General features: G+C 50.2%; 1 protein-coding gene across 3 annotated transcripts in view; it reads right to left on the reverse strand.

Annotated features, from left to right (window-relative positions):
- Window positions 1-295: 295 nt before the first annotated feature.
- The window catches only part of Daglb (diacylglycerol lipase beta), a 35,847-nt gene continuing 23,314 nt past the window's right edge, over window positions 296-12,828 (reverse strand). For 2 of the 3 annotated variants that reach the window (XM_075973739.1, XM_075973747.1), the window contains 7 exons: window positions 10,438-10,515; window positions 6,443-6,523; window positions 6,226-6,353; window positions 3,073-3,141; window positions 2,923-2,995; window positions 1,279-1,526; window positions 296-1,175 (listed from right to left, as the gene is read on the reverse strand). In XM_075973739.1, coding sequence (XP_075829854.1) covers window positions 977-1,175; window positions 1,279-1,526; window positions 2,923-2,995; window positions 3,073-3,141; window positions 6,226-6,353; window positions 6,443-6,523; window positions 10,438-10,515 — 876 coding nt within the window. In that variant the 3' untranslated portion in view covers window positions 296-976. The remainder of the gene's footprint in view (window positions 1,176-1,278; window positions 1,527-2,922; window positions 2,996-3,072; window positions 3,142-6,225; window positions 6,354-6,442; window positions 6,524-10,437; window positions 10,516-12,828) is intronic. The other variant, XM_075973756.1, reaches the window with a different exon arrangement.

The raw sequence follows: 12,828 nt of genomic DNA on the forward strand, positions 1-12,828 counted from the left end.
GCATCTCGAGTTAGCATATTGTTAAGTAGCTTAAGTGTGACCTCCAGTTCCTGGTTCTCCTGCCCCCCATCTAAGTGCTGGGAAAACAGCTCAAGTCACCAACACACTTGGCATCTTTGTTTTCTGGACTTGGTGGACTCCTTGTATTTGGAATATGTGCAGGTCTCAGTAGCCAGAGTTACAAACAACTTGATTTTCCATAAAAAGGCAAAACTCTCATTGCTACCTAGATACAGTGGTCCATGTCAGCTCCAAGAGGCTAATGTCCCCCAGTAACACAGACCTTCCCGTGCACTCACTGATGGTGTATCAATTACTTTATTTTAAAAAATCCTTCCTGAGCCCAACACCTGGCTCCAGAGCTAGAATACTGTGAGAATTAAGCATACGTGAAAGTTAAGCAATCACTTCATGTTGTACAAATGGAGCCACAGTGGGCTCAGGACGTTCCGGCTGCCCTTAGTGCCGCACCAACACCAGCGAAGAAGATAAAGTGCACACCTGTCGTCTTAGAGTCAGACTCTTGCAAACAGGGGGATGGGTTCCTGGCAGGGGCTGAAGTGCTAGAGATTCACCAAGGGTCTTCATATGTGGAGTTCTCAGGTGGCTAAAGGAGGCTTGCTCCACAAGCTGTCCCAGAAGTCCTAACACCTCTGCGTGTTCCCGACTCCTGATCCTAGTAATACTGTGGTTAAAAATGGTTTTATAGGTTGGAGGTGGCGGCTCGTGCCTATAATCCCAGGCAGTTGAATCTCTGAGTTTGAGGCTGGCCTGGTCTTCCAGATGGAATTCCAGAACAGCCAGGGCTCCATAGAAACCCTGTCTTAAGAAAAAAGTTTCTCTGAATTGTATGGTCATACTGTTGCCCTTTCTACAGGGCCCCACCACACCAGCCTCACAGAAGCCACTCACATTCAGTTAGTCTAAAGGAGGGGGAGCGCAAGCCCATTGTGCTGGGCAGTGTCCACAAGCAGGGTTAGGCCACAGCTGCAGGAGGGCCACCTTGTCCCGGGCAGGAGACACAGGCTGTTCTGTCCGCGACTACTCTGTCCAGCGCCTGATTGACGATATTAGGCAGGTGGTCAGTCAGCATCTTTGGGCCTATCAGGATCTTGCCAAATTCTGCTTCATGTGCCCACCTTGCCCTGTACCGGGCAGCAGAACAACAGCCAAACCTTGAACAAAAGAGAACATGGGCTAGTGATGCTGCCCTTGAGCCGGGCTTCTAGCCACCCTCAGCAGATGAGCGTGGAGACCCATGTGACTCCCTCCACTCACCTCCCTGAACCACTCTCTTCTTCAAGGTGGATGATCCTGCCAGGTGGGTACAGAGGTGGGTACTTGGTAGGAGAATCCAGTGGGGAGTCGCTGGAGCTGTAGCCTGGGGAGCATCGAGTCAGCAGGCTCTGCTCCCCAAGAAGAGGCTGAGTCAGGGCTCTCTGGTTGGCCTCATCCAGTTCAGTTGGAGAGTTATCAGGGTTTCCTCCAAACAGTCCATACCAACAGCCGTGCAACAAGATCTTGTACTGAAAGGTAAGACCCAAGGGCAATATTGGTCCTGTGCTAGGTGGCAGCCCTCAGGGTTTAGCCTGTCCTTCCACAACCACAGGTCATGAGTGAGGCTTGTGCCAAGAACCCATCGTATGTGCAGCAATAGTTAAAAAACAAATCATACGTGTATTTTGAAAGTTATTTTTAGGCCAGGCAGTGGTGGCACACACCTTTAATCCCAGCACTCTGGAGGCAGAGACGGGGATCTCTGAGTCCAAGGCCAGCCAGGTCTATAAGAGCTAGTTTCAGGACAGGCTCCAAAGCTACACAGAAACCCTGTCTTGAAAAGCCAAAAACAAACAAACAAAAAAACAAAAAACAAAAAAAGCAAATATTAAAATTCTGGTAAACAACAAAATTGAAAAGGTAAAGCACCTGGAGTCCCATTACCCAGATAAAACCACACTTCAGCATATACTTTTTTGAATATTGTCAAGATTCCCGTTGATACATACCTGTTCTTTAAGAATACTGTTTTTAATCCTACGTATTTTGTGTGTTCCTGTGATGGCATGCCGTGTGTGTGTGTGTGTGTGTGTGTGTGTGTGTGTGTGTGTGTGTGTTTGGGGGGGTCACAGGACAAAAGGAGCTGGCTGTCTACCCCCTGGGTTCCAGGGACTGAACTCCGACTGGGCTTAGTGCCACATGCAAACCCGCTGTCTCGCTGGCCCTCCCTTTTTCAAACTTACCCCAATAGCAAGCAACGACTAGGGCCTCGAGCATGCTAGGCAGCTATTCTACCGCTGGGCTCTAGCCCCTGCCCGCTCCTTGGCTTCCTTTTCCTCTTGGCCTCAGATATTTGGCAGTCCTACCTCAGTCTCCCAGCAGCTGGGTTAGAGGCCAACATCATTACACCACCTCATGGCTGTCAGCTCCTATCAGCAAATACACTTTCTCTTTTCCTGTGTGTGTAGGTTTGAACCTAGAACCTCCTGAAGGCTAGGGAAGTGCTCTACCACTGAGCTACACTCTCAAGTCTCTACCATTAAAATTTCCCCATTACATTTATTTAGCTAATTGTATGCGTGTGGAGATGAGGACTTCAGGGAGGTCCTTCCCCCCTCCACCATGAGGACTGAATGCAGGTCAGTCTGGCAGCAAACGCCTTTCCCCACAGAGCCATCTTGCCAGCCCCCTAGAACCTCTTAAGAGTCCGTATGTGTCGGCCTTACTGGAAGCCTGGGACCATGTGACTGAGAGCACAGAGGAGATGGGCAAGGGTTTCTTTCCTAAGTGCCGCTCTGGGACTCCTGCACACAGAATCCCAGACACGGAGGAGACGCGAGCATCAGTGTGCTGGGTCTAGAGACTGCTGAGCCGCTCTGCCTGCCTCCACGCGGACCCTCCGTCTAACCCTGGCTGAGCGCTTACCTTGGGCTTGTTGCAGTTAGCGATCACTCGCAGGATCCTTCTCTTCAGGTCCTCCATGTTTGTCACGCTTAACCTGGTTGGTAAAAAATAATCTCAGTGCCCGGTGTTGCCAACGACCCCGACCCCATGGGCCACTTAAGGGACACTGACCTGGGAATGACATCCATTCCTAGGATAAGTGACACGATGAAGTCCTTGGAGTGTTCGTAAAGGGATTTGCTGGAAATTCAAGTGAGAGACAGGCTAAGTCAGTCTAGGTTCTGTTGCTGCAGGCTTCAGAGAGAATAAACAGCTGCCAGGGCAGATGTTGGTGTCACGTTCCAATCTTCTAACAGAGAAACAGGACATGGGGACCCCAGGGCATAGTACAGCTAAATCACCAAATGATCCCTGTGACCCAGAAGGCCCCAATGGCACAATCTACCGAGGTGCCCTGGCAATATATGAGCAGGCAGAGGTAAAGGGCTAGCCACTGCAGTGTGTATCTGCAGGACAGAAGCTGGCCCAGTGCGGTCAGGCCTGTGATTCCAGACACTCGGAGAGTAAGGCAAGAAGACGGACCTACCAGGGCTAGACTGAACTCAAGGCTAGCCAGCCTGTACTCCCATCTAGCACTTAAGCAGTAGAGGGAGAAGGACTGAGAATTGGGACTGGCCTGGGCGACACAGTTAAGACCCTATCTAGAAATCACTAAAAAGTAAATATGTAAATAAAATATAAAGGTGAAAGACATCTAAGAAATTCCTACTTCTGGTGTGAAAGTTTTTTTTTTTTTTCCTGAGAGAATGAGAACAGAAAATAGCATGAATACTGGCTTTATAGAATTGTCTGGAACTATGTTGATATCCTGTGTGCTAAATTAGAAAAGTTAAATAATAAAAGCAGTCCCTAAAATCAAGCTCATAGTGTATTTTTCCTACTGAGCAGGGTTCTCTTCTGGAACACACCTATAGTCTCAGCCCTTGGGAGACTGAGGCAGGAAGATCACCAAGAGCCTGAGGCTAGCCTGGGCTACATGCGATCTAGGCCAGGCTAGGCTACACTGTGAGACTGTCTCATCAAAACCAAAAAGCAAACCCACAATATTTCTACATCACTCCTATTTTTCTGGCACAAACTTTACCTCATCACAAGCAGATACCTGACAAGTTCTTTACGTTATTTTCAGCTAATCAGTGCAGGAAGAAAGGAAGCCCACTTTCTATTCCCTGCCCTCCGAGAAAGTCCATCTAAGGAAATGGCTGTTACTGCCAACACTAGGGGTGAGATGGTGACAGTGAGCGTGGCCAACAGGAAGTATGTGGAGTGCTAAAACCAGGCCCTCTGAATCAGATCTAATCTTAGTGACCAGGTGTGACGGTGCACATCTTTAATCCCAGCACTCAGAGAAGGCAGAGGCAGGTTGATGTCTGAGTTCAACTTCAAGCAAAGGCTATGTAACGGGACCCTGTCTCACAAACAAAAATCAAGCTGGGTGGTAGTGGCGGCACATGCCTTTAATCCCAGTATTTAGGAGACAGAGGCAGGGGGATCTCTTAAGTTTGAGACTAGCCTGGTCTACAAGAGCTAGTTCTAGGGCAGCTAGGACTGTTACACAGAGAAATCCTGCCTTCAAAAACTAACACATAAACCAAGACAAAAGATCTGTTTTCTGCATTTTTCAATTTTTCTTTTTCTTTTTTTTTTTTTTTTGAAACAGGGTTTTTCCATGTAGCCCTAGTTGTCCTGGAACTCGTGCTGTAGACCAGGATGGCCTCGAACTCAGAGACCCACCTACCTCTGCCTCCTGAGTGCTGGGATTAAAGATGTGCACCACCACTGCCCAGCTGTATTTCTCAAATATTTTGATGGATCTACAGTGGGGTTTTTTTCACTGTTCTGTTTTTACCTTTTATTGTTTTAATCCTTAATTAGTTTTAGTCTTTTTTGCTGTAGAACGGATTTCTTTTATAATCAAGGCAAAGCTTACGTGCCCAGTCAGCATGCTCAGCTAGCGGGAAAACATGTCCAGCTCATAAACGTCCTGTTTGCTCAGCCCCAGAGAATGCATGTGGTTCAGGTGAAGCCCACACACATGATGGATGCCAGGTGGCAGTGATATACCACTGGGGGCTACCAAGGATCAGAAGCTCACAGCTGGGGTCAGGGGAGAAGCAGGCAGCAGGGGAGGCTCACAAGGCAGGCAGAGTATGTGGGGATTCTCTGTTACAAAAGGGCTCGGCAGGTAAAAACACTTGCTGCCAAGCCTGATGCTCTGAGTTCAACCCCTGGGACACGGACAGTGGAAGAGGACAGCGGGCGCCTCCATGGCATAAACACACCCATACAGACACACATGCATGCTCCTGCAAAGAAATGAGGTTAAAACGGGAAAGGGAAAGATTTGAGGCCGGAAACGAGCTCAGTGGTGGAGGACAAGCACTCTAGGCACGGGCGGAGGAGAATGGACGCCCTCTGCTGGCTCCCACGGACAGCTGCACAGACGCGGTAGACTCAGACACATGTATAGTTTGAAGTTTATTTTCTTTAAGTAGACGGTAGACAAGTGATGTACCATTAAACTACTTTTCTAGTCCTAAAATAAGTTGTCTTTAAAAACCAACTTTTAGAGGCTGGAGAGATGCCTCACTAGTTAAAAGCACCTGCAGCTCTCCCAGAGGACCCTGGTTCCCAGTCTCCAGTTAGACAGTTCACAATTGCTACAAGTATGTGTCCCAATGCCTCTCCTCTGCAGGTACCTGCTCACGTGTACACTCACACATAATGACAAGAAGATCTTTAAAAACCAACAAAAGGAACCTTAGAAATCTATCATTTAGCAGGTTATAATCCCAGCCACTATGGAGGCCGAGGCACAAGGATCAGTCCAATGTCTCCCCTCAGCCCCACAGCAAGTTCCAGGCCAGCCTGGGCTACGCAGGAAATTAGAGCTCTTGGCCGGGCTTCTCTAAGGACTGTAATTCTCTTGCCTCTGCCTTCCGAGTGCCTGCATCATAGGCATGAAGCACCGTGTTCAATTTCATAGTCTTTCTTCAGCTCCATAGTCTTTCTTTGCCCTTTTGATACAGGGCTTCAGGCAGCTCGGGGTCTAACCTGCCATGTGGCCGGAGAGAACCTTCACCATGTAAGCCTCCCACCACAGCTTCTCCAGTGCTGGAGTGACAGCAGGAGGCTATCCCAGGCTTCAGGGATGCCGCGTGTCAGCCCTACACAGTGTGTCACAACAAACTTCTGGGGAGGAGGGGTAATTCAGTCACGTGAATGAAAGCACCTGCTTGCCCGTCCTGCAGAGTGAAACCTTACCTCAGGAGCCCCCTGGGTGGCGAGAAGGCATACGCACGGACTTGTGGGTAGGCCTTCCGGAGCATGATGGCTAACAGGGCCGCAGCTCCGGCTCCTAGGCTGTGCCCCACCAGAACGAGCCGGTACTCCTAGGGGACAGAAGACAGAGGGGGTTGAGGCCCAGAAGAACAGATGGACCATGACAGTCACAGAAAATAGAAGAAGGAACCGATCTCACCGGAGCAACACTGAAGGCTTGGCTCAGAATCCCATCGTTGACCAGTCTGCGGTAAATGTACCTGGCTGCCTGAGCAATTCCCTGGAGGAATAGATGGGGTGAGGTCAGCGTGGCTCGGAAGGCGGTCTTTGGCCTATGGTTCACTGATACACTCTGGGCCTGTGTCCCAGAGGCTGGCTGCCAGGAAGTGGACGCTGGTATGTATCTAAGCCAGTGGGTGTCACCAGGAACACCCATTGATGCAGCAGGCACATCTGTAGTTCTGTGTGTTAGTCCGTAGCTGCACGACACACGACGTGAATCCTCTAAGGACTGGGGATTGAAGCTGGGGGCCCTAGTGTATGCTGGGCAAGCAATCTACCACTGAATTATACCAGAGCCTTTAGAACTTGTTTTTATGGGCTGGAGAAATAGACCAATGATGAAGAGTGCTTCTATCAGTGACCAGAGTTCAGTTCCTCGCACCCGCATTAGGTAGCCCACGGGCACCAGCTTGAGGGGATCCGTTGCCCAATTCTGGTCTGCATGGGCATGTGCACATGGACACACACACACATAAATATGTCTAAAAAGTATTATTTTTTTTGAGATGGTTTTAAAGTTGCCAGTCTGGCTCTCAATTTGATATGTAAGTCAGCCAGGCCTTGCACTTTGTGGTGTGGTGTCTTCAAACTGAAAGATCACAAACCGAAGAAAGCAGAGGACCTTGAGAAAGCTATTTATTAGTGCTTTGCGCTCTGCGAGCTGCAGCTGACAGGGGAAGAGAGCAATTTAGAGTGGGGCACACTTACAGGTCATGTGGTAATGAACACCCCCAAAGTGAGCCAGGAGCTCTGGTTTTGTGGTTTACTCTTTTTCCTTTCTTTCTTTTTAATTTTCTGAAACTGGAGTTACAGACAGTTGTGAGCTGCTATGTGGGTTCTGGGAGTCGAACCCTTGTCCTCTGGAAGGGCAGCTAGTGTTTATAATGGCTGAGCCATCTCTCCAGCCTTGCAGCTAACTCTTAGTTGGAAAGGCAGATGCGGCAATGAATGCCCACCACATGAGGGTGATGTTGTGCACGAGAACCAAACAGAACTGTTTCCAGAGAGCTCTGTTAAAGTCTGGTTGCCCGTTTAACAGCAAACAGGATATGGCTGGTAGTGTTAACAAAGATACGGAAGAATAAAAAACTACTTTTGGGGGCCAGAGAAGTGGCTCAGGGGTTAAGAGCATTTGCTGATTTCCAGCTCCTGGACCAGGTGAGTCACCCCTGCCTGTAGCTCTAATGCCAGGCATCTGATGCCTCCTTCTGGCCTGAGTGGTCACTGCAGACGTATGGCACCCATACAGACAGGCAGGTGCGTGTGCACCCAGGGAAGTAAAAATACCATTTAAAAAGACACTATTTTGAGAACTACAGCAAGACTGAAATGAGTTATGAAAGATAGGCAGACTGGAGAAAAGGAGGATTTTCTTATTTATTTACAGGGGATCTGTTTGTGTGGTCCAAGCCTCAGACTCACTCACATGTTGCCAAGCCTTAAGCTTCCAAGTCTCCTACTGCTGCCCCCTGAGTGCTGAAGGTGTGCACCACCACACCCAGTTCACGTGATGCTGGGCACTGAACTCGGGGCTCCATACCTGCTGAGCAAACACTCTACTGACTCGGCCACACCCCTGGCCCTGTTCTAGTAGTATCTGGTGATCATAAACAGTTGCTAACATGATTATTGTTTGAAATAACAATTCCATTAGTGGGTACAGCTCTGAAGAAGGCCACCCCCTCCCCTCGTCTCCCGTTTCTCTCGTGTGTGTACATTAGTGTTCATGTACACGAGTGTGGACTCACACTTGTCACAGCAGGCAAGTGCAGGTCTGAGGACACCCCCGGTGTTGGGCCTTGCCTTTCATTTCAGACGGTTTCTTGTTGTTAGCCTCTTGTCTATGCTGGTCGGTTCTAGAGCTTCTGGGGATTTTCCGCCTCCATCTTCCCAGAGTGGAGACTGCAGGTGCCCACTTATTGTTTACACTGTGCTGGCCAGGCAGTGCTGACATGACAGATGCACACTGCCATGCCCAACTCTTACACATGAGTGCTGGAGATCCAAATTTAGATCCTCACACCTGCCTGGCCAGCACTTCACCCGCTGAGCCATTCCCCTGGCCCCATTCAACTGAACGGATTTAAACACCCAATCTAGGTTTAGGGAGACCCTATCTCAAAATATAAGGTGGGAAGCAACTGGAAAAGACAGCCAGCGTCAACCTCTGACCTTCATATGCACATATACACACATGTACGTGAACCTGCACACACATAGGAACACACACGCACAAAGATGAACACCAGAAGACGCAACCTCATAAGGAGAGAGGGTAGAATATCAGAGCTGGGAGTGGGGCCCTTAGCATTTAGTAAGCCTAGAGCCAACATCAGGGTTCATCAAAAATTAGGGTATAGACAGAAAAGATGGGCACACAACATTGTACAAACACATGATGGCAATGACCTGAAATATCACAAACGGTTAAAATGATAAATGTAATACACCCATCCAGCATCCACATATCCATCTACCACTGATCTATCCATCCATTCATCTATCCCTCCATCTACCCGTCCACCCACTCACCCACCCATCCATCTACCACTGATCTATCCATCCATTCATCTATCCCTCCATCTACCCGTCCACCCACTCACCCATCTACCCGTCCATCCATCCGTTCATCTATCCCTCCATCCACCCACCCACCCATCTACCCGTCCACCCACTCACCCACCCACCCATCTACCCGTCCATCCATCCGTTCATCTATCCCTCCATCTACCCATCACTCACCCACCCATCTACCTGTCCACCCACCCACCCATCCACCCATCTATCCATCCGTTCATCTATCCCTCCATCTACCCGTCCACTCACCCACCCATCTACCCGTCCATCCATCCGTTCATCTATCCCTCCATCTACCCATCACTCACCCACCCATCTATCTGTCCACCCACCCACCCATCCACCCATCTATCCATCCGTTCATCTATCCCTCCATCTACCCGTCCACTCACCCACCCATCTACCCGTCTATCCATCCGTTCATCTATCCCTCCATCTACCCATCACTCACCCACCCATCTACCTGTCCACCCACCCACCCATCCACACATCTGTCTTCCCATCCATCATGTTTTTTGGCTTGTTGAGAGAAGGTTCCAAAGCTCACAATGGCCTGGACCTTGCTGTGTAGCCTGAAACTAACTCATGGTCCTTCTACCCAAGACTCTCCATGTCTGGAGTTATTACACTTACTTTACAATGTTTAAAAACCATTTCATACGCACACATCCATCTGAGGTGGGGGTTTCCTCCTCCAAGAGGAACTCTGCCCCACTCACCCCCACAGAAAAGGAAGAGAGAAACAGAACTAGGCTCTGGCCACATCCACAGAGAACTTGTGGGAGTGAGCTGTCCATCCAGCCTGTGCCGCCCACAAGGCTGGAGCTCCTGCTCTGCTGCTCTGGCTGGACCAAGCATTTTCCCACGAAGATATCAGACTTTAATTAGAGGGGAAAAGTGACTGGGGCTACAGTTCAGTTTCTAGATGCTTGTCCAGCCTGCATCAGACTCTGGGTTCCATCCTAACCTGGAATCCTCATATTCAGACAGTGGATGCAAGAGGAACACAAGTTAGCTATAGGCCAGCCTGGGCTACATGGGACTCTTGCCTAAAAAAAGGAGGCTGAGGCTGGGTGGTGGTGGCACTTGCTTTTAATCTCAACACTTGGGAGGCAGGGGAAGGTGGATCTCTGTGAGTTCAAGGCCAGCCTGGTCTACAAAATGAGTTCCAGGACAACCAGGGCTACACAGAGAAATCCTGTCTTGAAAAACCATAAGAAAAAAAAAAGAGGGAAGGAAAGACAGCTTGCTTCATGTGTTGATCTGACAGTCTATCCTCTGGCTTCAGCCACGTTACTCCATCTCTTTGAGGTGTCCCTCTCGACACAAACATACCTTGTGGGCCACACAGTCCTGCAGCTCTGCCTCCAGCTCGATGTTCTCACTCTCTGCAGACAAGTCAGTCAGGACATCCTGGGAATGTGGGCACAGCAATGTCAGCCTGTGAAGCTGCATGGCGGGTGAAGGTGGCATGCGTGGGACTGAGGACAGGGACCCCAGAGCGGTCAGACTGCTGAGAGAGATGTGTCCAGCCTTTACAATAGCTGAGGCAGGAATGGCGGTGACAGAAGGGACATCTAGAAACACCTTTGTCTTGCACACTGATCTTCCCAGCCCAGAGCACAGATTAGGGTTTGAGCAAAGCCCTGTTTCTGCCCTGGAACACACACACAATGGCTCACTAAACAACAAAGATGCTGATACGGGAGAGGATGAGTGGCCGGGCTGAACCTGCAGGGAAGCAGAATAACCATCCTCCCTGGGCTCCATGCTGTTTTGGGTGACCGGCTTTGAACGCCTGTCTCCCATGCTGGGACTGTAGGCATGTACCGCATGCCTGGCTGACTTCTACAAGCGACCCACTGAGGACACCTGGCACGCTTAGTGCTGTGTACAGACTGGGACAGCTCACAGAGCACCCAACAGGCTGGCAGGGAACGAGCTCTCGGAGGAAAGCCGTGTGCACTGGAGGTTTCTGGAGGAGGAAGGAAAACGCTGAGGCCTGTGCACAGCATAGAGAGACTGGAGCAGGTTGTGCTGGGTGCACGCTTTCGTTCCAGCACTTGGGGACACTTGGGGGCTACACAGGAAAGAAAACGGATTGACTAGGATGACCAAGATGACAGGAAACCTTTCTTTCGGTGCAGGGAACCAAGTGGTCAAAACAAGGGCTGGAAAAGGACCTAGTTAGAGAGCCTGAGGCTGTGAGAGCAAGGAGTAATGGGCAATACTAATAATAGATAATGGACTGAACTCCCGCCTTCCACACGGTATGTTAGGTGCTCTGCCCTGAGTCTGAAAGGGAGATACCAGGCAGGTGCTCCTTGCTGCATGACTTGGCCCAGGAATCTTTTCTTAGACTAGGCCTCACGATGTAGCTTTGGCTGGTCTAGAACTCACTCAGTAGACCAGGCTGGCCTCTAACTCTCAGAGATCTGCCTGCCTCTGCAGCCCAAGGGCTAGAATTAAAGTTGTGGCACTAGCATGTCCAGCCCAGCCCTCTTTATTATTATTTATGTGTTTACTTGTGTGTCTGTATACCATATGCACGCCTGATCCCCTGGAAATGGAGTTACAGATGATTGCGAGCTGCCATGTAGATGCTGGGAATCGAACTTAGATCCTCTGAAAGAGCAGTCAGTGCTCTAGGGCTGAGCCATCTCTTCAGCCCTGTTTTATTTTGATATAGGGTCTAAGTTGCTCAGGCTGGCCCTAAATTTAATATTCTCTGTTTCAGCCTTCAAAGTGTCTGGATTCTAGGCCTGTTCTGCATACTCAGCAGTCACACTGGTCCTTCCTGGGCGCGCCTAGGAGAACCAGGAAGTGAGAGTGGGGGTGGCAGAGAAGAAACTAGAAAGCAGATGCTGAAAGAGGGAAGAGAGCGGGACAAGAAGTGGAGGCGGGAGAGGACTGGAGGTGGACAAAGGGCTCGCTGCACCCAGAAGAGGCAGCACATGGTGACTGGAGGAAGGGAGGGCCTGAGAGAACCCCCAAAGGAACTTGAGAGTACGTGACTATTTTTTTTAAGTCTTTGTGTGTTGTGTATGTGTGCGTGTGCACGTTTGTGTATGAACGCAGGTGCACGTGTGGTCAGATCAGAGACGCGCTCCGTGTCAGCCTTCACCTCCACCTGGCTTGAGGTAGGGTCCCTTGTCAGCCGGTGTAGACGCCAGGCTATCTGGCCCTTGGGATTCTAGAGTCTCCTGTTTTCATCTCCCATTCTGCTGCAGGAAAGCTGGGACCACAGACGCGGTAACGCCCCTGGGTTTTACGTGGGTTCCAGGAACCGTACGCAGATCCTCACCGTTCCCCTCAGCGCACTTTACGGTGGAATCGTCTCCAAGCTGCCCCTCCCACTTCTTCAAAATTCAGTCTTACTCTGTAGCCCAAGCAGGACTCAAACTTGGAATCCTTCTGCCTCAGCCTCCGGAGGAGGGATTACAGGAGTGTCCCACCACACGGCCCAGCGTGTCTTCTCACGGAAGGCTGACCCCACCATTCCATCTGGCTCTTGGTGCAGGAATTAGAGGGCGGGCTACCCAGGCTTGGGGCTCATCTAGGCACATCTAAAGAGGGTCAGCAGGAGACGACCAAGCAGGTGTCCCTGTAGACTGTGTTGGAATGTGTTGGCACCTCCGCTGCCAACAGCTGGCCATTAAGTGGGAACCACCTCCCCGTGTTTCATCAAGTCGGTGTTCCACAACCCACGCTCACTTCCTGGCTCCA

Source organism: Microtus pennsylvanicus, chromosome 1, assembly GCF_037038515.1.
Source record: "Microtus pennsylvanicus isolate mMicPen1 chromosome 1, mMicPen1.hap1, whole genome shotgun sequence".
NCBI classification, from domain to species: domain Eukaryota; kingdom Metazoa; phylum Chordata; class Mammalia; order Rodentia; family Cricetidae; genus Microtus; species Microtus pennsylvanicus.